Below are 24,571 nucleotides of genomic sequence, written 5' to 3'. Positions count from 1 at the left end.
CAAATGAATTCTATAAGTTGCTATTCATAATAATCGAGATTTTCTATAATATAATTTTAACAGATAACGCTAATACACATATAACATTAAGTTGCATTACTTTCACAAGAGACTAATAAAACACCATCATTAAAATAATTCTTATCAAAACAAGTTATTACAACATATTTCCACGGAATAAAACAGAAAATTTGAAGAGATAATACATATCCTATCCTCAGATTTTTATTTACATTTTAAAACAGCTTTTCTACTAGAGGAAAACTAATAGAAAATAGAAGTAGGTTTGACATTACCTCCTGTCCTGATACTGTCACATATTGTGCAGAAGGATTTTTTAGTATTTTTCGTATTTCTTGCAAATGCATTCGGATCTTGTCACTAACACCTTGAATTTCATCCTTCCTCTTTTTTATTAAAGGGAAGTCAGAAAGGTCTTTAAATAATTCAGTTTTATCCCCAACTCTAAAAAATCAAAAAATGCAAATACATATTCGAAGTTTATTGATTAAAGCAGTTATCGTTTATTTTTCATAGTGTGATGAAAGAGGAAAGCACTGGAAGTCAGGGAAATGAGGTTCCAATTGTCACTAAGCACTTATGGGCTTGTTTTTTAACTTCTCTGAGGATGGTCAAAATTACCCTAATATCATTTTCACTTTTTAAGTTCATGATTCCCATGGTAAAACCAAGAGATACACTATTTGTTGTTTGCCTATGCAGAAAACAAAGACAAATGTAAATGTCAAATCCTATTTCATTTATATAGAATGTTTTGTGCAATACGTTATAAAAGAACTACCTTTTAAAGGATAACTTTGCTTTTACAGATTCTAAATATAAGGACATCTCTGGAAATATAGGAAATGAGTACACGATATCTGACATTCATTTTGGGGTTAATAATCTACTACTGCTTGGCTTTGCCTGTGTTTTACCTTTCCATCATCTGATACCTGGGGGAGTACTATATCTGTCCTAGATGGTAAACTGCCTAAATTTTAGATAGCAAGTATTCCAACTGTAATGTAACACTTTAAGGGTCCAATCACATTTCTAATTATATATGTACTCATTCAACTTCTAGTAAAGATTAAGAATCCACAAATCAAATGGCAAATGCACTGGAGTATACTGACTGTTGAAAAAGAAGAATTCAGGGTCTGGTACTTACTTGGCAGCTTGTTCATTGAGTATCTTTAAGTAATGCTCCACTGGACTGAGGAGTTCAGGAATTTCTAAAATAACGGTGCGGAGCAAGTCTGACTGAACGTGGGAATTAACAGCAGGTATTATTGCTTGAAATTCTGACTTTAGGTGATATAAGGTTTTGACAATCAAGAAGAACTCTTGGGTAGAACACTGAAAATAGAAATTTTTTTACAAAATAGCATAAGATACATGAAAATGATTAACTAGTGATCTTTTAAAGTTAGAATCAGAATTGAGGAAAGTTTAAATTTTCTATTAACTAGTTAGTTGAAATAAAATATCACTGATATTTTCTAAATGAGGTTAAATACTATGTAGTATTTTAGGCATAAAGAAAATAATTTTAGCCAAGGAAAACAAAGCCAATACTTGTTTAGTATTTTTTCATTTTAAAATAGCATAAACCAAATAGCAAAAATAGGTTAAACAAGCTAAAAAATGTGAAGGATAATATCTGTAAGGCATAACAAACACAAGGCAAAATTCTCCCAAACATAATAGGCTCTTACAAATTGACATGAAAAAGATGAATAATCCAAAGAACAATGGCTAAACAAACTGAATATGCAGCTCATAGAAACAGTCAGTATGTACATGATTATCTTCATATACAACTAAAGACAAGCAAATTAGAAATACAGGATAGCATTTTTCACTTATCAGAATGTCAAATATTTAAAAGCTCCACAATAACCATGTAACAGGATTTAAAAAAAAAAGACACTTTTATATACTATTAGCAGAGGACTAACCTTTTTGAAAAACAACTTGGCATGTCTTCATAACAAAAAAGTGCATATAACCCTTTGAATAAACATCACTTTAAATAATTTATCTAAAATAGACTAACAAATAGTGAAAAACATGTGTCTGAATATTCATAGTAGCACTGCTTATAATTTAAAAAGATAAATAAGAAATAAATATCCATCAATTGGGATCTTATTAGGAAAAACTCATGCAATGTAATACTATGAAACAGCTAAAAAAATTTAAGATGTTTGTATCAGTATAGAACTCCATAATTTCAACATACATTGAATATATATAGTATGTTTATATCATATACCACATAGCCCATATATGTATATATTTTTATGTATTTACATGGTAATACTTTCTTTGTGATTCTTTAAATGATATACATTTTTCTATATAAATAGAAAAATCTAAATATCAATAAAAATTTTAGGAGGTAACACATGTGACTTACTCTGGTTACCCTCTGGGTAGTAGGTATGGAGAGGTGGCAGAGGGAGACTTTTTACCCTTTATTGTATACCCTTGCATACTACTGTAGTTTTTTTTTTAACATGAACATGAATAATTTTTACATCGTAGCTTCTGGTAAACAGAGTGGGTTAAACACATGTGCATCTAATTTCCATCTTCAAACAACAGTTAAGAGATTGTTTAAAAAGGCATAAAACCAGCCAGGCACAGTGGCTCATGCCTGTAATCTCAGCACTTTGGGAGGCTGAAGTGGGTGGATTACGTCAGGAGCTCGAGACCAAACCGACCAACATGGTGAAACCCCATCTCTACTAAAAATACAAAAATTAGCCGTGTATGGTGGTGCTCGCCTGTGATCCCAGTGACTCAGGTGGCTGAGGTAGAAGAATCGCTTGAACCCAGGAAGCAGAGGTTGCAGTGAGCCGAGATCGCACCACTGCACTCCTGCCTGGGCAACAGAGCAAGACTCCATCTCAAAAAAAAAAAAAAGGAAAAAACCACACTAGAAAAGAAGACAACAGCAACAATATGTTAGAAGCTATAAAGTAAATGGATAAATAGTGATTGACTTAAAAGACTCAAGGTACCTGAATTTTAAACTGTCCTTAAGGAAAACTGAGACACAATTTACATCAAGAATCCAAAAAGACTTGTGTACCAATTTGGATTCTGCCCTGCGAGGGAACTTCTAAAAATATTAATAATATCTTCCATGAAATAGAAGATACTACAACCATGAAACAAGATGCTACTTTTAAAAAGAAAAAACGTTTGGAGAACAAGAAAACAAAAATTCTTGGAAATTAAAGTATAATAGTAGAAATGAAAAATTCAACAGAAGCGGTAGTAAAGATAGTAAAGTCATCTAAAACCTAGAATTTTATACCCATTCAAACTACCAATCAAATGTGAAGGTAGTAACAACGATAATTTAAAAACAAAACAAAACAAAAAAAAACACTTTCAGACATGAATGTTTCAAAAGATTTACTTCCAACATTCTCAGGGAAGATTCTAGAGGATGTACTCCACCAAAATGAAGAAATAAACCAAGAGGAAGACATGGAATATAGAAAATAACAGATTCAACTCAAGGGAAGTAAAGGGAATTTAAGATAGTACTATACAACAGATATGAGGACAACCAGTCCATACTGGATCAAGTCAGAAGGCTCTAGAAGACAGCTCAGGAAAATAAAACTGACAGAATGTTGACTGAAAAGAACTGTCTTGAGAAAACAATTTAAGGCTAAGGTAATAAGGCACATAATAAGTAGTATATATGAAATAGATTAAGGCTAAGAACACATTCAAAAACGTAATTAACCACAAAGGGTGAAGTAAATTATGCAAAAAAAGTAAGAAGTTAGGTCCAGCTGAGCAAATGTTGAATTCTAAGTGTATCATGAGGCAACTTTTCTCCAGAAAGACCCCCTCCCCACGCCATACAGGAAGCTGGACTGTTTACATAAATATGAAACCTAGAAGCTTTTTGGCCACTAGTCAATTAATGATACCTTTTAACAAAAGTAAAGAACTAAACATAAACATTTTCAATATAATTTTGAATATTCACCTCTTGTAATTATTGTAATCCCAAGAAAAGGATTAATTTTCCAAGCTGAGACACAATGTAAAGTTAAGTCAACAACAGAAGCAAGGTGAAAACCAGTAGTGTTTTACAATCACCTTGAAAGCCAGAGGCAGCAGGTTGTTCTCAAGTTTCTTAAGCAAAAGAACTCAAAAGAAGCTGCAAGAAAGCTGAGCATGGGTAGGTGGCTGCTCCTGGAGTCACTCTCCAGGAATTCAGCCCTACTTCTGGCAGCAGCTGTCTCACTGGGAGAGCTTGAGCACAGACCCACAAGTACGGAGGCAGGGCCTCACTGGACACAGGATGGAAAGGACCCCAGCTTAAGCGCAACACTGAAAACAGGGCTTTGGGCTTATTCCTGCCTGGCTAAAAAACGATTCTCACCTAGAAAATTCTGAAAACAACTCTCCTCAACATTTGCTAAGTGCGATTATCCTTTAAATGTATTCACCAACCTCGGCAGTTACTTAACACTTTCTTACAAAACAGTTCTTGAGCAAAGTTAGTATGGGTTCCTGTGACTAGCACTATTTACAAGATTTGAATTTAAAGTTTTGTCATCAAAAGAAATGTTTATTTTAGGCTAGGAGCAGTGGCTCACGCCTGTAATCCCAGCACACTGGGAGGCTGAGGTGGGAGGATCCTTGAATCCAGGAGTTGGAGACCAGCCTGGGTAACACGACAAGATCTTGTCTCTACAAAAAATACAAAAAAAAAAAAAAAAAAAAAAAATTAGCTGGGCATGGCGGCACATGCCTGTTGTCCTAGCTACTCAGAAGGCTGGAGGCTGAAGCTGTAGTGAGCTGTGGTCATGCCACTGCATTCCAGCCTGGGTTACACAGTGAGATCTTGTTTCAAAAAAAAAAAGAAGAAGAAGAAGAAGAAATGTTTATTTTATGCCAGAATCAGCTCACTTGAGATCCTCTATCATTATCGACATAAAAACACCTATTGGTACGTATTCCAGGACACGTTCCACAAAACCGTACAGCCTGTGTTGACCACTTCCCACAATATCCGGTGTTCCTTCTCGTTTTATGAATTTCACATAATTGGCATAATCTGTACCCAGGACATCACTCACTATGTGGTGTACATAGAAGCTTATGTAGAGTAATCTAATAATAAAGAATAGACATATGTTTGATGGTGTGTTCGTAGAGCCAGCCAACTAATCTATAAAACATTAGTTTAAAGCATTCAGCTTTCCTGAAGTTGGTTTGTTACCAGATCATTTCTACTCTTCACCCTTCAAACTAATCTTTAGGCACATTCTTGTGCAAACAAACACTAAAACAGCAACAAGGAATGGCTTCCAAGTGAGTTATAAGTTCCTTTAGTAAAATATATTTTTAAATTCCAAAATAAGTCATTCTTACACTGCATAGTGGCCACTTTTTAAATGAATTAGATTCTGACTTTACTAGAGTTTTGAAACTTTTATAAATACACAAACCCTGTGCAATACAAACATCAAAGTAAAGTTTACAAAAAGGCAGGAAGGTGGAAAAGAAATCACAGCCCCATGAACTGATGCTGCCATCTTGATGCCACGGACACTTTGACTTAGTGCATTTCAGTAGTCATTGAAAGATTTTCAGCTTTGCTTCTGTTTTCTCTTAAGAAAAACAAGGCCGGGCGCGGTGGCTCAAGCCTGTAATCCTAGCACTTTGGGAGGCCGAGACGGGTGGATCACGAGGTCAGGAGATCGAGACCATCCTGGCTAACACGGTGAAACCCCGTCTCTACTAAAAAATACAAAACACTAGCCGGGCCCAGTGGCGGGCGCCTGTAGTCCCAGCTACTTGGGAGGCTGAGGCAGGAGAATGGCGGGAACCCGGGAGGCGGAGCTTGCAGTGAGCTGAGATCCGGCCACTGCACTCCAGCCCGGGCGACAGAGCGAGACTCCGTCTCAAAAAAAAAAAAAAAAAAAAAAAAAAAAAAAAGAAAAACAAAAATCTCTGACATCTGTCAGTGAATCCTTTCAAGTAGTTAAGGCAAGGTGCCCGGAGAGCCGTTGTTTAAAGAAGGTTAATATGCACCAATTTTCAGACTCTGAGCCTAGGATACAAAACAACAAATGGTTTGGCAACCACTATGCAACTTCAAAAAGATCTACCATAAAACTTGCAACTATCAGCACAGCTTCTGCTATTGCCAGCAAAACAACAACATGGTGTACCCAATAATGATACAATAGGCTCCCTTGACCCCATAACCAACTCCTACATTCTTTCACCCCAGGATCAGTATTTCCAATTCTGGCTTGTGCATTGTTTTCAAATTTAGCTGAAGCATGTAAAACAGTTACATAAGTCCTCTTGGGCACCTCAAGTATTCTTAGAAGCAGTACTTATTCTAGTAAAATTCTGTGGGGGTAAAAGGGGCTGAAAAATATAGAAACTCTAATGAAAACTTGGTCACAACTAAAATTTAGGCATATAGGCTGGGTGCGGTGGCTCATGCCTGTAATCCCAGCACTTTGGGAGGCCAAGGCGGGTGGATCACCTGAGGTCAGGAGTTCGAGACCAGCCTGGCCAATGTGGTGAAACCCCGTCTCTGCTAAAAATACAAAAGCCAGCAGGGCATAGTGGCGGGTGCCTGTAATCCCAGCTACTCAGGAGGCTGAGACAGAAGAATCGCTTAAACCTGGGAGGTGGAGGTTGCAGTGAGCCGAGATCACCCCATTGCACTCCAGCCTGGGTGACAAGAATGAAACTCTGTCTCAAAAATAAAGTAAAAATTTAGGCATATAAAAACTGTTTTACAGTAAAATTATTATATTGGCAAGGAGTTACGTTTGGAGGAAAAATAAAATTTGCTTATGAAAAGTGGCAAACAGAAAAAAAAAAAATGGCAGTCAAGATAACACATCAAACATGATAGTGTCCAAAAGACATAGCCAATGAAAACACAATCAAGAATCCTGGGTCTAAATACAGATTCTGTTACTAGCAAGTTATTAAACCTCTCAGCATCATCATATGAGCCAAAGTAATTCAAGTGGTTGCAGCAATTTATATATATATATATACACACACACACACACACATATATATACACACACACACACACATACATAGCATTAGATACAATTTCTTATTAGTAAGAACGTAATAAAAATAGTAACTTCTCAATGTCATAAAGTTTTGACAAGGAACAAAGAGTATAAAGTGTGTGAATGACTTCTGCAAAAAGTAAAACCCCATAAAGAGTTTATCGTGTTTTTTATCATTTAAAAGTATTAATAATTTTTTTAAATTTTAGGCATATTTTGAAGATAACCTAAATTATTTCCCTAAAAGTGGAAAATGACTCATTTTTGCCATGACTCAAACTATAAAGCTTAAGTGATAAAAATCAAAATAATCCTTTACTCACCTTCAATATCCAAGCTTGTTTTCATACTAATTACCACCACAGATGTTATACTAGCAGATTTTTCCTTAGTTTAAGAAATAATAAGTTGTTCTAAGATCAAAAGAAAAAAGGTACCTTTTTTCTAAAATAACCAGTCTACATAAATTTCCTATTTTGATAATAGTCTATACTTTCAGGATGAAACAGGAGAATATCCTGTATTATAAGAGAAGGGCCTCTATGTGGCTGTAGTTAATGTACATGAGAAAACTATTTTTTACAATGGTTAAATTGGAATAATTCTAATTTGTGCTATTAAAATTTCTGAGGATTCAGCTAGTCTCGCATGCTATATTTGTAAGATTTTACAAAATAAAATAATAATAGAGCTCTCAGAAGTTTTCTTTTAATAAAACTTTCCTTTAAAAGTTTTCTTTTAATTTGTGAGCTGAAGAACACTGTCAGCTTTATTAGATTTCTGTCACACTTACTTTTTTGTGATAAATGCTACAGAGTCCTCTCTCTATGTCAGGCAATTTACGTAGATGATTTTCTATCTGACCAAACACACTAGATTCTGAATGGAGAACTTCAGATACAGCATCAAGCCGGGCATTTATTTCCCTGTGAGAAAAGAGTAATAGCAATGATCAGATATGTTAGGAGTTCAGAATGTAGACATTTCCCATTCTAATGTCCAGGACTGTGACACAGCCACTTATTAGGCACAAAGGAAATTCCTCCTTCATATTGAGACAGGTGGGAAGGGCACCCTGAAAAAACTCCAATGGGCATATGCACTGGGAGGAGGGTACACTGGAGTGGAGACACAGAAGTTCATGCTTTTGGCAGCAGGGAGGAGCCTGGCCCCTCCTCCTCCTGGGTGGAACCTGGGATTACAGTCTGTGAGGCGGGAAGCATACTAGCAAGATTCTTGTTCTGACTTGGTGGAGAGTCCCTGTTTCCCTTTTTATTCCTCTTTGCCCAATGAATTCCATTTTTCTCCTCCTTCGAACTGTCTGTGAGCCTAATTTTACATGGCTGTGTGATGAGGACCACCCTCCCCCAACCCCACTGTCTTTAGCTGAACTAAGGAAAAAGTCCTACAACAATAGATCTGGTCCTTCCATGCCTCTTATTATATCTGAATCAAACAGCAGGTATTGTACAAGGACATTCACTAGCTGGGTTTGACAAAGACAGGCTTACCAAGAAAACACACAGACTACATTTCCCAGTCTCCCCTGTAGTTAAGTATGGCCATGTACCTGAGTTCTGAAGCATGGGTGGGAATGATGTAAGCCACCTCTAGCCCTGGCCCATAAAAACTTCCTGAATAAGCTTTCACATTCACCTAACTCCCTTTGCCAGCTAGGCAAGCTTGTGAGCCCCATGGTGACTCCATCAGCCTGAGTCCACAGTGGAGCAGAAAATCCACCATTCCTGTATCTGTTACCAATTGAACTTATATTAGCAAGAAATAAACTTCTAATGTATTTAAGCCACTTACATGGAGAACTTGTTTGCTGATAGCTTGCATTACCTTGGCTAATATAATAGTTCAACAATGATCAACAAGATGACTTAGTGGTGGTGGTGATGGCTGAACTGACCAACTGTTTGAATGAAATGGAATTAAACATACTGACCCTGACCAAAGACTGGGGAGTAGCAATAGAAAGTGCAGAGGATATGGGCCACAGGAGATCAGGATTGCAGGATTTTACCAATGGCTACACTTTAAGTGATGAGTCAACTTAAAACGGAAACCTGATGGACTAAATGTATCCTCAATGAGAAGTGGTCCATGAAGTACCTATAAACATCAAAGGCCCACACTAGGAATAATGGCCATATGTAGTATTAAAAACTAAGATAAGTAAACATGTCTGGTGAGTAGTAAGCCCTCAGTAAGGATTTGAAGTATTTGTAAATGAATACAATGAATAAATAAGCAAGTGGATGAAAGATGTTTTGGGGGAAAGGAGGCATCGGCCACTGAATAAACATGTCTGTCTCTCAAAATTCTGTTGACATCTTACACACTAATATGAAGAGCAAATCTCAGATCAGGATCCTGGCTAGATTACAATCAAACTGAGGACTTTCCATTTAGTTGAGTGTTTTTGTCTTTATTATCCTTAACTACCTGTGAGATCATGCCTTTTCATAATACAGAGCTTCTATACTAACTTCAGGCCTCATGTTTGTTCATTTTTCTCTGGCTCATACTCTTATATGCAGAAAGACCATTTGTTAGTACAATAGTACGATGCAGGAAAGCAAGACAGAGCTTTGTACACACACGGGTTGGCTCTTCCAATCTCAGCAGGGTGGCCTCTGTAATCTATCCACCACCCTCCGCCTCTACTGCCACTACTATAGCCTAAGTAAAAATCATATTGAAACAGCCTAACTTTCCCCCCCACTTCTGTCCCTTTTTCCAACTCATTCTCCACACGGCAGCCCAAGTGGTTTTCCTAAAGCCCAAATCTGTTCATGCCACACCTCCGCTTTAAACTCATCCGTGACTTGCCATTAATCTTAGGTTCAAATCCAGAATCTTTAATTGTCCTAAAAAACAACTGATACCTGTTTAGCTCTCAGGTCTCCCCTGAGATCACATGTCACTCTCTTCCTCCTACTCTAAGTTCCAGTCAGGCTGCATATCTTTCAATGACTTAGTTACTCCAAGCTCTCTGCCGTGGAGGCTTTCTCATTTGCTGCTTACTTTGCCTACAATGTTATTTTCCTCTTCCCTATCACCCATCAGCTACACTTCGTCTGGTGAACTCCTACCCACTCTTCCCCTGAAAGGCCTTTCTAGATTCACTAGACCAGACTTAATCCCTTTACTATCATTTCCCATACTACCATCTTTTCTCTTCGCATAATGGTAATCATAATTGTATTTCTTCTTCAATGGGAATTTACTACTTCACTGTCTTTCCTACAAGACTATAAATTCAGTGAACACAGGGGTCATTTCTTATCCTTACATTTCAAGATAATAATTTGTGCTCAATAAACAGTTATTTGATTCAATTTCATTCCGAAGACTACATATAAAGTAAATCAAGATGAGCTGGAAAAAATAAATTTTCTTTGCAAAGGATTGTTGTGATAAAATAAACCAATGTTTTACTCTAACATTTACCCAAAATGTTATACAAATATAAAATTTTACTTTAATAACTCACTCCTGCATAAATGAAAGATGACACCAATTGGAATAGACTAAGTTGATGCTACAGATGGTTTGAGGACTGATAAAATAATGCCATCTGTGAACGTATAAGACAGCCTACACAAATAGCTACTGTCTCAAAAATTAAAGGTTTTCTGAGATATAGAAAGATACGAGCAAAAGAGTTTAATAAAAACCTAAGTCATATTTATGAAGTCTACCAGAAGACTTTTTTAATAGATATAAAACTATAAATTTCTTAGAGACTTGAAAGGTTAGGCCAAGTTAGTTTGGAATCTGGGAAAATATAAAGGAAAAGGTTTTCATTCTAGCCAGTGCCAACATAAGCAAAAGCAGTATGTTCACTATCAATCAGTTTGGTTTTAACCCAACCTTCTTTAAGGGCTACCTCAGAGGTTAACAATTTGGGCTCAGAAGTCAGGTGGCCTTGATTCAAACTCAGCGCTGCCATTTACCAATTATTTAGCCTTGCCCTAGTTTCTCCATCTATAAAATGAGAAGAGCAATAGGCCCTAACTCTTGGTGTTAGTAAAAGAATTCAATGAAATAATAATACATGTCAGGTACTTAATGCAGTACCTGCTACATCATGAGAACCACTCATAAATGTTTACTGTTACCACATCATTACAAGTTTTGTTTAGTAGACACTACAAAGAACAGCACGGAAGAGGGATAAATAGCACCCAAAATATGAGCTCAGAGATTACCATGTGAGGACAAACCTTAGGGCATAGATATGTAAACAGGTATTTTGTGCAAAGTGAACAAGTGGGAACTATATAAGGAAAGCTAGTCCTGGCATCTTGAGGGCTAAACCTAACAAGCAGTGATGATCTGAAGTACTCGCTGTGCTGAGACTGGACAGTAGGTTGCACTGAGAAAGCACACTATAACGATTAATAATTATGGAGGTCTAAATGGGCAGGGAGAGAGTGAAAGGGTATGTGGCACTGTTCACCATGAATTTCTCATCACTGCGGTTAGCTATAATTCCATCTTTAACTCCTATATGAAGATCAGAATGGAAATAAGCAAGAATGACTACACTTTTTAAAATTAAACAATTCACATACCTTAGAATTGTTGTTTAATGTGCAGTAGTAACAAGACCTTCCAAATAAGTGTAACAAAACAATATGTCAGGACACAATAGAGAATTATTATTTTAGTGCAATTAATGACAGAGATTGAGTGACAGCAACAGGAAACAAAACTGGAAGAAGCATCAATTGGATGATGATAAAGATATTATTCCAAGATGCCTGATAGTATTCTACAGTTGATCTTACTATACAACTTAAATAACTGAAAGAAGGCACCTGAGTCATTTCATTCCATGTACCAAACAAACAAAAAGACGAGGTCCTGGGGATGACAAAGATTCTTCTTTACTACCAAAGATGCAAGGAGTAAAAGTGAGTGTCACTGGAGTCCTTCATATTTGAAGATAAACTAGGTGGTGACGTGAGTATCTACTGTGTTTGGCTGTCACTCAGAAACACAGAGTGTGACCTAAAGCTATTGTCAGTGATGGTGTCAGTACCTACTGGTTGCTACTGTGAAAACGCCTCTATAATTCAAACTTAAGATAATTTTGTATAGATATGTTGAATAAGATCTAGTATTTGATAGTGCAACAGGGTGACTACAGCCAACAATTTATTGTACATTTAAAAATAACTAAAAGAGTATAATGGGAATATCAGTAACACAAAGAAATGGTAAATGCTTGAGTGATGGATACCCCATTTACCCTGATGTGATTATTATACATTGTATGCCTGCATCACAATATCTCATATACCCTTAATATATATACCTACTGTGTACCCACAAACATAAAATGTTTTAAAAAAAAGGTTATCTGGTGGGGGTGGGGAGCTGAAATACAGACTGCTGGGAGTGTATTTTTGTTTGGTTTCGTTTTACTGAAAAGTTTGGCTTTAAAGACGACACAGAATGCGTAAATTAAATTCAGACATTAACACACTGGTCATGTGAAATGGTTAAACAAACTACCTAAATAATCTCCTGTCAGAAACATGAACCATAAGCCCTTTCCTAGGATCTAAGCATCATCAGACCTATCTAGCTTCACCTTTCACATATACTGTTCATTTTTACATTCAATGAACAATTACTGAGTGCTTACAAAGTACTGATTGTACAAATGGTAGACATTAGGGCTATAATTGTTAACAAGAGAGCCTTGCTAGTCTACAAAGAACTTACACTCTAGTGATGAATAGTAAAACTTTTAAAAAGCATTAATGATAACAATGTAATAAGATTATAACTGGGTTAGGATCTAGATACAATGGGAACACAGGCCAGGAGCATCTAATGAACAAATGCAGTTTTAGGATCAGGGAGGATTTCCTGGGGGTAGCTATTGAGTAAAAGATTAGCTATTGTCTATAAAAGATAAGTGGAAAATGGAGGGTGAAGGTTTGAAAATGTGACCACAGGAGCTGGGATCCAAGGCTAATAGTTTGGATGCACATAAGAACAGTAGCAGGAATACTAGTTAGAAAGCTGTTTCAAAAATCCAGAGAAGCAACACTGAAGGCCTGACATTGCCACCCTATGCTACATTATAGGTAATTTCTTCAGGTATTATCTTGCATTTCAGTCATTTCCTCTATTCTTATTTAACCCATATACTGCTTTTTTGTTGTTGTTTTCTTTCTTTCTTTTTGGAGTATAAGATCCATTCTTTCTTAAGTCATTCTTTTTTTAATTTCAATAGTTTTTGTAGAAGAGATGGTTTTTGGTTACATGAATGAGTTCTTTAGTCCATTCAGTTTTAAAGAATTCTATGTGGTTCCTTTTTAAATCAATCTGAGCCCCTTTGATAGTATTTATTTTCTATGCTCATATTTTTTATTCTATTTTGTATTTTTTTTTAACTTGGTGATTTATGTGAGTACAATCAGACTGTTTTAAATAAGTTTCACAGCTTGAAAATTGCCAGACCACACAGAGTATAAATTGAAACTGAAAATCTATGAGGGAGGACCTGTGGTTAAGAATTCTTAGAAACATTTTCCTCAGGTAAGAACAGGTTGAGACACATTTGTCACCTCTCTACTGAGACCACAGTCCTTTGAGTGTCTCATATTACTATAGTATCCCTAACTTAAATGGACCCAAGGCCCTGTCTCCTGTCTCCCACAAGGCAACTGAACCCCAATCCTTTTGATTACCAAGATCTGCAGAAGCCCAGAGGGCAGCTGCAGCAGTCAATTCACTTCCATTTCCAGTCCTTTTCCCACCTGTTCTGAGTTTTCCCCTTATGTTTTAAATACAGATTCAGCAATGTCCTAAAGGGATGTTTGTTACGCTTGATCCAGCATATCCAGTTATTTCACATAGGGAGATATTTTATGATATTAAAACCACAGAAAATGAAATCTTCTTATGGCATTTTTGAAGAGAGATATTTGGAAAATCCTCATTAATAAAGGCATAAAGATGGAGAAAGATAAAGCAGGAAGGGCCAAGAAAGAAAAGATATTTATCTCCTTCTCCTCATTCTTTCCAATATTCCTCTTCCTCAGCCCAAATGAAAGCTGCCATATTTGCTGCAGGTCATTTGTGCAGGTCTAGAGCTCACTGAAGGTCCTAATGTTGAAGAACAAAGCAGAGGCCAGCTAAAAGTTCCTGGATGTTAGTTAATCCCTATGCATTGACAGTCGGGACAAACATTTGGGTAAGAGGCACTTGGGTTCATTTCATTCTTAGCAGCAGCAGTTCCTCCTTTAAACTCCCATTCAACCCAGCAGACAAAAGGGGCACCAGGTCAGTCCCAACCAAACACAGCTCTCAATTACGCACCACATGCTACTCTCCCTTCCCATTTCCGAGCCCCCCCTGGGGGCTGAGTAAACCAGAGTCACTGCAGGTGAACACTCTGTTGGTGGCTCATGGAACACGGGAAACCACAAAGAATTCAGAGGGCTTCCCAGTGTAGTTCATTTTAAGAAGTTCCAGAGTTAAAACTGACATTTAGTTTCATTAATCTAAATTAAATGTTAAGTGGAAGGAAATATGTAACATTCTATTACTTCATCATTTGGGCCAGAGTAACAAATTAGAAATACAACCATTAATACTCCAAACATATGGGTTTACCAAAACAAAAGCCATTTAATGTAGAGAACATTGACCACTAAAATGTACTTAGTGCATCAGAAAATCATGCAAAAATGTAGCCAAAGATCTATTTCCTAACGCAAACCATTTGCTATTCCCTTAATTTTAATTTACATGATTTAAACGCCAAGAATTATCTTAGCATGCCTAATTTCCTGAAGCAGTTTTCTAAAAATCTAATTTGACTTAAAAAGGTATAACTCATTTGCTCTAATTTTGATATTGAGTTGCAGAGTGAGTAACAGGTATTTGATTTTAGTACAAAAGCTTCCACTACTCATATCTCCTTCTCCTTACTAGTAGATTATACCTTGACCAGACTAGATTAGAAATTCCCTGAGGCTGGGAACACCACCTTCTTATTGAGACTGAGTAATACAAAATTCAAAATAACTATCTTATACTACTAAGGGAAAACAGCCAAGTACAAAGTTCTGGGTATATCATGGCTTCATCTATGTAATAAGGGAGGAAGAGATTTCTCATATATATATATATATATATATAAAATTCATATTTGCTTTTTTAAACAAAATGTTTCTGGAAGTATACATGACAAAGTAATAACCATGATTACCTAGTGGGATCTGGGCAGACGTGGGGCAGGAATGATAAACAAACATTTTACTGTGTAACTTTTCACATTTTTAAACTTTTAAAGTATGTGAAGGTATTACCGTTCAAAAGTTCAAATAATTTTTAAATGCTAAGAAGAATGTACAATGGAATTGAAACAACAAAAACCATCTCTGGCAATAGACTGCTAGGTATTCACTAAACATTTCTTCCTACTCCTTGAAAAACAAGCAGACATTTGTTAGCCCCCGTGCAGTAAGGTGTGACCATCGGAATGCATTCTTCTGCTTATAATCAGATTTAGGCAGAAGAGCTATGTGCCAATGCAAGGCCTACCTTACATAAAAGCCATAAACCTATAACCTCCCTGTTCTTTCTCCTTCTACTGGCTGGACGTCAGTTGCCAAGATGACGTTGGAAGCCACATGTTTAAGACTGAAGAGACTCTGGGGTTCCTAACTGCCTATGTGATGAGAGTCTCACCCCACCCCCAATCTGGAAAAGCCATGGATTGTTTACTCAAATAAAAAAAAAGAAGAAATTAACTTTCACACCTTTAGAGTCATTAGACTTTCTGGGGTCTTTGTGTTAACAGCTAGCTTCCCTAACCAATGCACTGGTTTTTTTGTTAACGAACACATTAGCATGTACTTAGTCAATCAGAACGTGAGGTTGAGCTTCCTCAGTTTCCAGAACTTAGTCAAGTTTAGAGCATTAAATAAAAGGGACCATAAAAAACATTCCTCAATTGTTCATGGTTATATTATTTTGAGAGGAGGCCCATATAAAAGACTCTACCTACTCACCAGTAGTCCTTGCAAAGTCTCCCTACATTCTTGACGGTAGCTACAGGCAAAAGAAAACACAGGCAAGTACTAGATTTAGGTAAAGAAATGACCGGGCAGATCCTAGAAACTGACAGTGCAAGCACTCAGCCTTCTCCCTGCCATCCCTGGAAGCCTTGGTCATCTGATGGCCATCTTCTGTCTTTCTAATGCAAGACGTGCTGGAAAACAGATGCTCTCAAGTTCAGCATGGGCTTTCTAGACAGATGTGCATGGGTCTCATTTTCACCTGATTATGATGCTAGTGAAAGTCCAATAGCAGTACAATGTAAAAAATTCATGTGTGTGTATTTTCTGTATAATTTTTTAAAAATTAAATATTGCAAATACATGTAAAACACCAGCCTACTTATATCTCTATCCCTTTTCTCACTTCCCAGAAGTTATTATTGTCCTGACTGCCCATGTGATGAGAAAACACCACTTCTGTTTGAACCCCTAAACGGTGTGTGTGACAAAATTTAAATAAGTGGTATAATTTATGTGTTCTTTTATAACATTTTTTTTGAGATTTATCCATGTTGATACATGTAGACTTAACTCATTCATTTTAACTGCTGTATAATATTCCGATATATAACCAGACAATTTATTTTCCCCTTCCCTACTAATAATTACACTGCTTCCAATTTTTTGGTATGCTAAAGACCATGCCTATCTTCTTGACCAAAAAATTGTTATGAGGAACCACACTATTCCTTTTACATATACTGTCTCATTTGGTCCTCACAACACCACAATGAGGTAGGTAGTTAATTCCCATCTTACAGGTGAAGAAACTGAGGTATATACAAATTCATAACTTCTCCAAAGTGACAAAAGGGAATCAGAACTCAAGCTGAAGTATCATTAACTCCAAAGCTATGCTTTCAAAAGGGTCCCTACGTGCTTGGCTGGATGATCTTGGAAAAAACTGAGACTTAGTTTTTCTTATCTCTAAAATAGAATCACTATCTCTGAAGATAGTTGAAAAAAATACAGATAAAAAATAAAGCACAGTTAGAGATTAGTTCACTAGCCTGACATTTTCTTTCTACTCCCTTGATCCCTCAGAGCTTTAAGTCCTCTGCTTGTCCTATACAAAGACATGTTCCCAGAGAACACATCTTACCTCTTAGACCTCAGCTCTTCTCCCATTCCACCTTGGCTACTTTTCTCTCTTCAAATCTTAGATTCAGACCTCTGCTCCTTTCTTCCTAGGCATTTTCCTTTATTTTTAAATATATATAAACGTTTCTTTTTCATCTCTAAAATTAATCTAACACTTCCCATACATACGTTCACCTGGACAGATACTGTCCAGGATATTTGTCAAAGATAAGAGAATAACTTTTCAGAGAACTGTACTACAAACACAAAATTGCACAAGATTGGCAATTTTACAAAATTCAATGGTTTTTTACAACCTCACATCAGATGTTGAATAAATGTGCAAAACATTTAAATAATAATCAAAACACTTGTTTCTAGTAAAGAGATGGGTACAATCAGTCTACTTGTACCAAAAGGAAGAAAATTTGGAAATAGTGGGCCTATTTGTTTTGGGTTGAATTGTGTACCCCCAAAAAGATATGCTGAAGTCCTTACCCCATTATCTCAAAATGTTATCTTATTTGGAAATAGGGTCATTGTAGATGGAATTATTAAGATGAGGTCATTCTGCAGTAGGGTAGACCCCTAATCCAATATGACCATGTCCTTATTAAAAAACACTGTGTGAAGAGACATACATACAGCAAACACACCATTTAACCATGAAGGCAGAGATCAAGGAGCTACATCTACAAGCCAAGGAACACCAAAGAGTGCCGGCACACCACCAGCAGCTAGGAGAGAGGACTGGAACAGATTCTCCCTGATTGGCCTCAGAAGGCACCAACCCTACTGATGCCTTTGATCTTGGACTTTTAGTCTCCGGCTAACTAGTTTTCCCAGCAACATTTATCATATAGAGAATCCTTTCCCCATTGCTTGTTTGTATCAGGTTTGTCGAAAATCAGATGGTTGTAGATGTGTGGTATTAATTTTGAGGTCTCATGAAACTTTTCATAAAGCATTAATGATTTCACCACTCTTCCACCCAAGCTTCACCATAAATATGTTTGTTCTTGCTTTAATTTTTAGCAGAATTCATGTTGTTCTGATAGAAGCTCTTTTCAAACTGGTATCTTATCCCTGTTAATGCCTCAAACTACATCCTATTCAGATCCGCTCTAACAAGTTAGTATGAGTTTATTTTGGTGCCAAATTTTTTTGAAATCTATGCAAAGTTTTTTCATAATATGCATTTTCCATGAACTTTCTGAAGACCCCTTGTACAGATAATGTAAGACCCCTCATACATATTAAGTAAACACAGGTAACAATCATGATAAACCCTATATGCTATCAATGAGTGATACAAGGAACATAATTTAGATTAGGAGGTCAAATAAAACCTCTTCAAAGATAGTAATATAACGTTTTAAGCTGAGACCTCAAGTATAAGTAGTTAACCCTGTAAAGATTAAAGTGAAACAGAAGAATATTCTACAAAGAGAGACCATGAAGTAAAAAGACTATCAAGAGCAAAGACTTGAGAAAAAGCTTTGGGACGCTCAGGAACCAAACCATAGACAACAAAAGCAAAAACAGACAAATGGAATTGCATCAAACTAAAAATCTCCTGCATAGCAAAGGAAACAGTGAACAGAGTAAACAGACAAACCAGAGACTAGGAGAAAATATTTGCAAATCATACACTGGATAAGGGGCTGATATCCCAAATATACAGGGAACTCAAACTACTCAATAACAAGAAAACAAATAACCCTAGTTAAAAATGGGCAAAAGATCTGAATAGACATTTTTCAAAAGATATACAGATAATAGACAAATGAAACAATGATAAATGTTTCATATTGGCATATTCATGCCAATAGATAAATGAAACAATGCTCAACATCTCCAATCAGAGAAATGCAAATTAAAACCACGATGAGATGTCACCTCACTCCTTTCAGATTAGTTATTATTAAAAAAGATGAAAGATATCAAGTATGGGTAAAGATGTGGAGAAAAGGGAACCCTTGTCCACTGCTGGTGGTATTATAAATCAGTACAGTCACTTTGTAGAACAGTATGGAAGTTCCTCAAAAAACTAAAAATAGAATTACCATATGATCCAGCAATTCCATTTCTGGGTATATATCCAAAGGAATTGAAATCAGTATGTTGAAGATATATCTGTACTCCCTATGTTCACTGCCACATTATTCACAATTCTCAAGATATGGAAACAACCAAAGTGTCCACCAATAGATGAACAGATTTTTTAAATGTGATACGCACACACACACACACACACACACACTTTGGAATACTATTCAGCCTTTTAAAAAAGCAGGAAATTCTGTCATTTTTGACAATATGGATGAACCTAGAGGACACAACACAAAATGAAATAAGCCAGGCACAGACAGAGAAATACCATATGATCTCACTTATATGTAAAATCTAATAAAGTCAAACTCATAGAAGTACAGATCAGATTGGTGGTTATCAGAGGCTGGGGAGAGGGTAGATGGGGAAAAGGGAGATGCTGGTCAACTGGTGCAAAGTTTTGTTTAGACAAGAAGAACAAGTTCTGGTGATCCACTGCACAGTACGGTAACTACAGTTAATGCATTGTATATGTGTCAAAATAGCTAAAAGAGGATTTTAAATGTTCTCACCGAAAGAAATGATAAATGTTTGAGGTGACAGATATATTAATTAGCCTGATTTGATCATTCTATAGTGTATATATGTAATGAAATATCACATTGTACCCCATAAATGTTGTGATGGTTAATACTGAGTGTCAACTTGACTGGGTTGAAGAATGCAAAGTATTGTTCCTGGGTGTATCTGTGAGGGTGTTGCCAAAGGAGATTAACATTTACTGGACTAGGAGAGGCAGACCCACACTCAATCTGGGTGGGCACCATCTAATCAGCTGCCAGTGTAGCTAGGGTAAAAGCAGGCAGAGAAACGTGGAAGGACTAGACTGGCTGAGTCTTGCAGCCTCCATCTTTCTCCCATGCTGGATTCTTCCTGCCCTTGAACATCAGACTCTCAGTTCTTCAGTTTTTGGACTCTTGGACCTACCAGTGGTTTGCCAGGACTCTGCCCTTTGGCAACAAACTGAAGGCTGCACTGTTGGCTTCCCTACTTTTGAGGTTTTGGGATTCGGACTGGCTTCCTTGCCCCTCAGCTTGCAGACAGCCTATGATGGGACTTCACCTTGTGATCATGTAAGTCAATACTCCTTATATACATCTATCCTAATAGTCCTCTCCCTGTAGAGAGCCCTGACTAATGCAAATATATACAATTATTTGTCAATTAATGATAAAACTTCATAATTTTTTTAAATTAAAAAATGTAAAGTACAGGCAGAAGAGGTACTCATGAAAGAAACTAAATTTATTTTTATTTTTAAAATATATAGTATGCTACTGAAAGTGGAATACCTCTAAGATAAACAAATCTGCCTTGGAAACTAATTATTTTGCTTAACTCAACGTTTTAGAGACTCATCCCATATATCCCACCAATGAGTCTGGTACACAGACTCGTCTCACGGTTTTCTTTTTTTCTCCTCTACCAATATTTACAAGCAGAATTTGCATTTTCAGGCTTTTTGATAAAACCAATGGCATACATACAGGTGGGTGTGGGTGTGTGTGTGTGTATAAATAAAAGATTGACAAGACTATATCAACTGAAAGAAGTCCAAAGACAGAACCTCAAAAAAATGAATTCAATATAATCTATTTAATTTTAAAAGGCCTTAAGAATAATGGCATGCCAATGTGACATTCATTTATCTAAAAAAAAAAAAAAAAAACTACATTGAACAATCTTCTTGCCTAAAATTAGCAGAACTGATAAAAAATACAGGTGAGAACACATAAGAAAAAATAACCTATTTATAAAAGTGAATGTGATATCAGTACAGTAAAATCTAGCCTCAATAATCAAGTGAACTCTCTGAATCAGTCAGTAAGTATAAAGTAAAAACCATTTTTACGTTCTAAAAGTCACTAGTAAAATTTTGCACCAAAGAGACCATTTCATAGAATGGTCTGGTCCTAGACCACTTGAATGCCTGGTCCTAGACTTATGAACTATGTGTTTGCCCTTAAGAGCCAGAACAAGACAAAAACACAGAGGAGTTTAAGGGATTTAGGAGAATTCATGGATGACTGACAAACAATGGGATGTTGTAAAACCTGGGGAGATCTGCATTATTTTGCTAAATTCCCTCGTCATCTATTATTTGTTCTATGATCTCACTGTAGAAGAAAACCAGACCCTAAACTTACCTTTGGCTGTCAATGTCAGAGACAGAATATTAGTCTGGATGAGCCACTGATGTGATCAGCAAAGCACTTACGTTAGTATAAACACCACCACCATCACTCCTCACTAAATGATGGGGATACATTCTGGAAAATGCATCGTTAGGCAATTTTGTCATTCTATGGACATTACAGAGCATATAGTTACATAAAATTAGATAGTATAGCCCACTGCACACCTAGGCTATGTGGTACAGTATAGTGCTCCTAGGCTAAAACCTGGACAGCATGTTACTCTACTAAATACTGTAGGCTACTGTAACACAATGGTAAATGTTTGTGTGTCTAAACATTTCTAAATAGAGAGAACACCTCTGTATATGCAATTCCCCCAAGGACCAAAATGTTGTCATGCGGTACATGACTAATTATACAGCTGAGCCACTGACTAATCAGCAGATTCTCTCCAGGTATTTGTTTGGAATAAGTTGCAAGTGCCAATAAAATTAAACTGGAATTCTTTTGAAATAGATTTTAATAGATTAGGAGGATAAAAGTTTAAAAACCATGACCCAAAATAAAAGGGCAAAGAAAAGTTTCATGTGTTTGTTTTTGGCTAACATCAATGTTAGGTCAGTGAAAAGTTCATACTTGAAAACATTAGTGTTGAATGCCTGGCATATTTTCTCTCTGCATTTCTGGGAAGGTAGGATCCCCAGAGATACTTGATTCGGCCCTTAACAACAGACAACATGGTCTAGTGGATTTATCTCAAATTAATCCTGGGTACACAAAAGAAAGGAAATGTAACATTGGAAATAAAAAATTTTAATTTACATGAAAAAGTCTGCTAGTGAGTCTGTCTCTGCTGAAACAAGCAAGCAAAAACACAGTAAGAATTGTAGTAGATGTTTAGGCAGCCTTTCCAGCAGCCACAATGCTGCATCCCTTACACTGTTGTCCACAGAAAGCCATCTTGTCTGCGTTTGCTCTCCGAGGTCTGCTTATTTCATTAGAATGCTGAACTAAAGGAAATATTTCCATTTTCAGGATTTCTTCTTTATCTCACCAGTTTCCCATGTCTTAAGGTCTTTACGGCTAAGAAATCGGAGTGACCCACTAAATCTGAAAAGATTTGGTAATTATCGTCATCCAAACAGTGTCTTGAGTGTCCTTGTCCTCTGCCTTCCTCTTCTTTGCTGACGCCGCCCTGCTCTCATAAGCCTCTGGCCAGTGGTCTCCTTAAGCTCAAACACCATGCTGTCAATTAAGGTGCTGAGTTCTGATGGGGAGATATTTGATGTGGAAATTGCCAAACAATCTGTGACTATCAAGACCATGCTGGAAGACTTGAGAATGGATGATGGAGATAATGACGCAGCTCCTCTACCAAATGTCAATGTAGCAATATTTTTAAAAGGTCATTTGGTGGTGCACCCACCACAAAAATGGACCTCCTCCTCCCAAGGATGATGCGAACAAAGAAAACGAACAGAGGAGATCCCTCCTTAGGACCAAGAATTCCTGAAAGTCAATCAAGGAATACTTTCTGTACTTCTTCTGCCTGCAAACTACTTAGACATCAAAGGTTTGCTTGATGTTACAAGCAAGACTGTTGCCAATATGATCAAGGAGAAAAGTCCTGAGAAGATTTGCAAGACTCCCAATATCAAAAATGACTTTACTGAAGAAGAGGAAACCCACGTACACCAAGAGAACCAGTGGTATGAACAGAAGTGAAATGTCCTTGATGCCATCACACTGTAAGGATTATTCCAAATACTAGCTGCCCTGCTCTGTTTATAATTGTTAATATCAGACAAAGAGCAGAGAAACACAGCAGCAAATCAATTGTGTGAGCAGAATATTATCCTCAGTGAATGTGTGGTGTGAGTACAGATTCCAAACCTATGGCTGAGTTTCTCATAGTATGATCAAGTTTCTTTTTTCTTTGCCCTGAATAAAACTGTACTGTGGGTTCTCTATAGAAAAGGGCATTTTGAGCTTTCCCTCTTTTTTTGTAAAGTGATGTCTGCCTAGATTATTGTTCAGTTAACTTTAGTGACCTTTTAAAGTTGACATTGTAAGTAAAACACCTTGCAAAAGAAAGAGAAGAAAACAGCAGCAAAACCCGAAACAGTGTCTTCAAGCCTACGACCAACATTAACATCTGCAATCCTTTCTTGAAGATAGTGACTATTTATTAATCACAGAGTAACATGGGGCTAATAACAGCATCTGTGTAGTGAGGCTCTGTGCAGTTTAAAAGAGACAATGCTCATAAAGCTCCTAGCGTACTGTGTGGTGTGAGATAAAGAGGTCAAAACTTTATTCCTTACAGCAATGCTATGATGAGGTGTTCCACCATGTCAAAGGTGAGACCACTGAGGATTAGTGGGAGTGACTCACTCAGTTGACAGAGCCAACACATAGCAGTTCTCTTCACCACCACACCATATTCACTCTGGTCTAGCCAGAGGTGTAACTATTCAGGATAATGGCTTGTTCCTGCTAAGGTCTCTGGAGTCAATGCTGGTTTTAAATCTGATACTTAGCTCTATCAGCTGTGAAACACTGAGCAAGTTAGTGAAGCTCTCTGAATCTGTTTCCTCATTTCAAGGACCTATCTCAGAAGGTGATTTTCAGTATTAAACACCAGTAAATAGAAACTGTGCAATAAATAACCGTTTTCATTCAATAAACATAAACATAAACTACTAGTGCCAGGCACTGTTCTAGGTCAGAATCTCCACATTTATCTGCATATCAGAATCATCTGGGTAAAATTTAAATCTCAACTCCCTGGTCATGCTGGAGACCAGTTAAATCACAATCTATGGGGGCTGGACACAGGCATCAGTATTTTGTGATGCATCCCAGGTGATTCCAACATGCAGACAACATGCAGACAACCTTGGAAATCACTGTATGTTAGGCACTGGATTCAAGTATCTTCCCTTAGGGAGCTCCAAGTTTACTCACTTTACTCTTCTAAGCATTTCACACCTACCCCCTCTTTTGGACTCCTTGCTGTTACTGCTGTAGCTCGGGTTCTCGGCATCTC

At 37.0% G+C, this 24,571-nt stretch overlaps 1 protein-coding gene and 1 pseudogene across 1 annotated transcript in view; one reads left to right on the top strand and one right to left on the bottom strand.

Annotated features, from left to right (window-relative positions):
• Positions 1-24,571, bottom strand: part of MSH3 (mutS homolog 3) — a 220,591-nt gene that overhangs the window by 107,265 nt on the left and 88,755 nt on the right. Inside the window, exons 13-15 of the mRNA XM_015140339.3 lie at positions 7,888-8,020; positions 1,175-1,362; positions 297-465 (exon numbers count right to left, since the gene is read on the bottom strand). Coding sequence (XP_014995825.2) covers positions 297-465; positions 1,175-1,362; positions 7,888-8,020 — 490 coding nt within the window. The remainder of the gene's footprint in view (positions 1-296; positions 466-1,174; positions 1,363-7,887; positions 8,021-24,571) is intronic.
• LOC114678829 (S-phase kinase-associated protein 1 pseudogene) lies at positions 22,634-23,258 on the top strand (annotated as a pseudogene).

This window comes from Macaca mulatta, chromosome 6, assembly GCF_049350105.2.
Source record: "Macaca mulatta isolate MMU2019108-1 chromosome 6, T2T-MMU8v2.0, whole genome shotgun sequence".
NCBI lineage: Eukaryota > Metazoa > Chordata > Mammalia > Primates > Cercopithecidae > Macaca > Macaca mulatta.
Note: the sequence above shows the minus strand (reverse complement) of the source record. Positions and strands in the feature narration are given on the sequence as shown.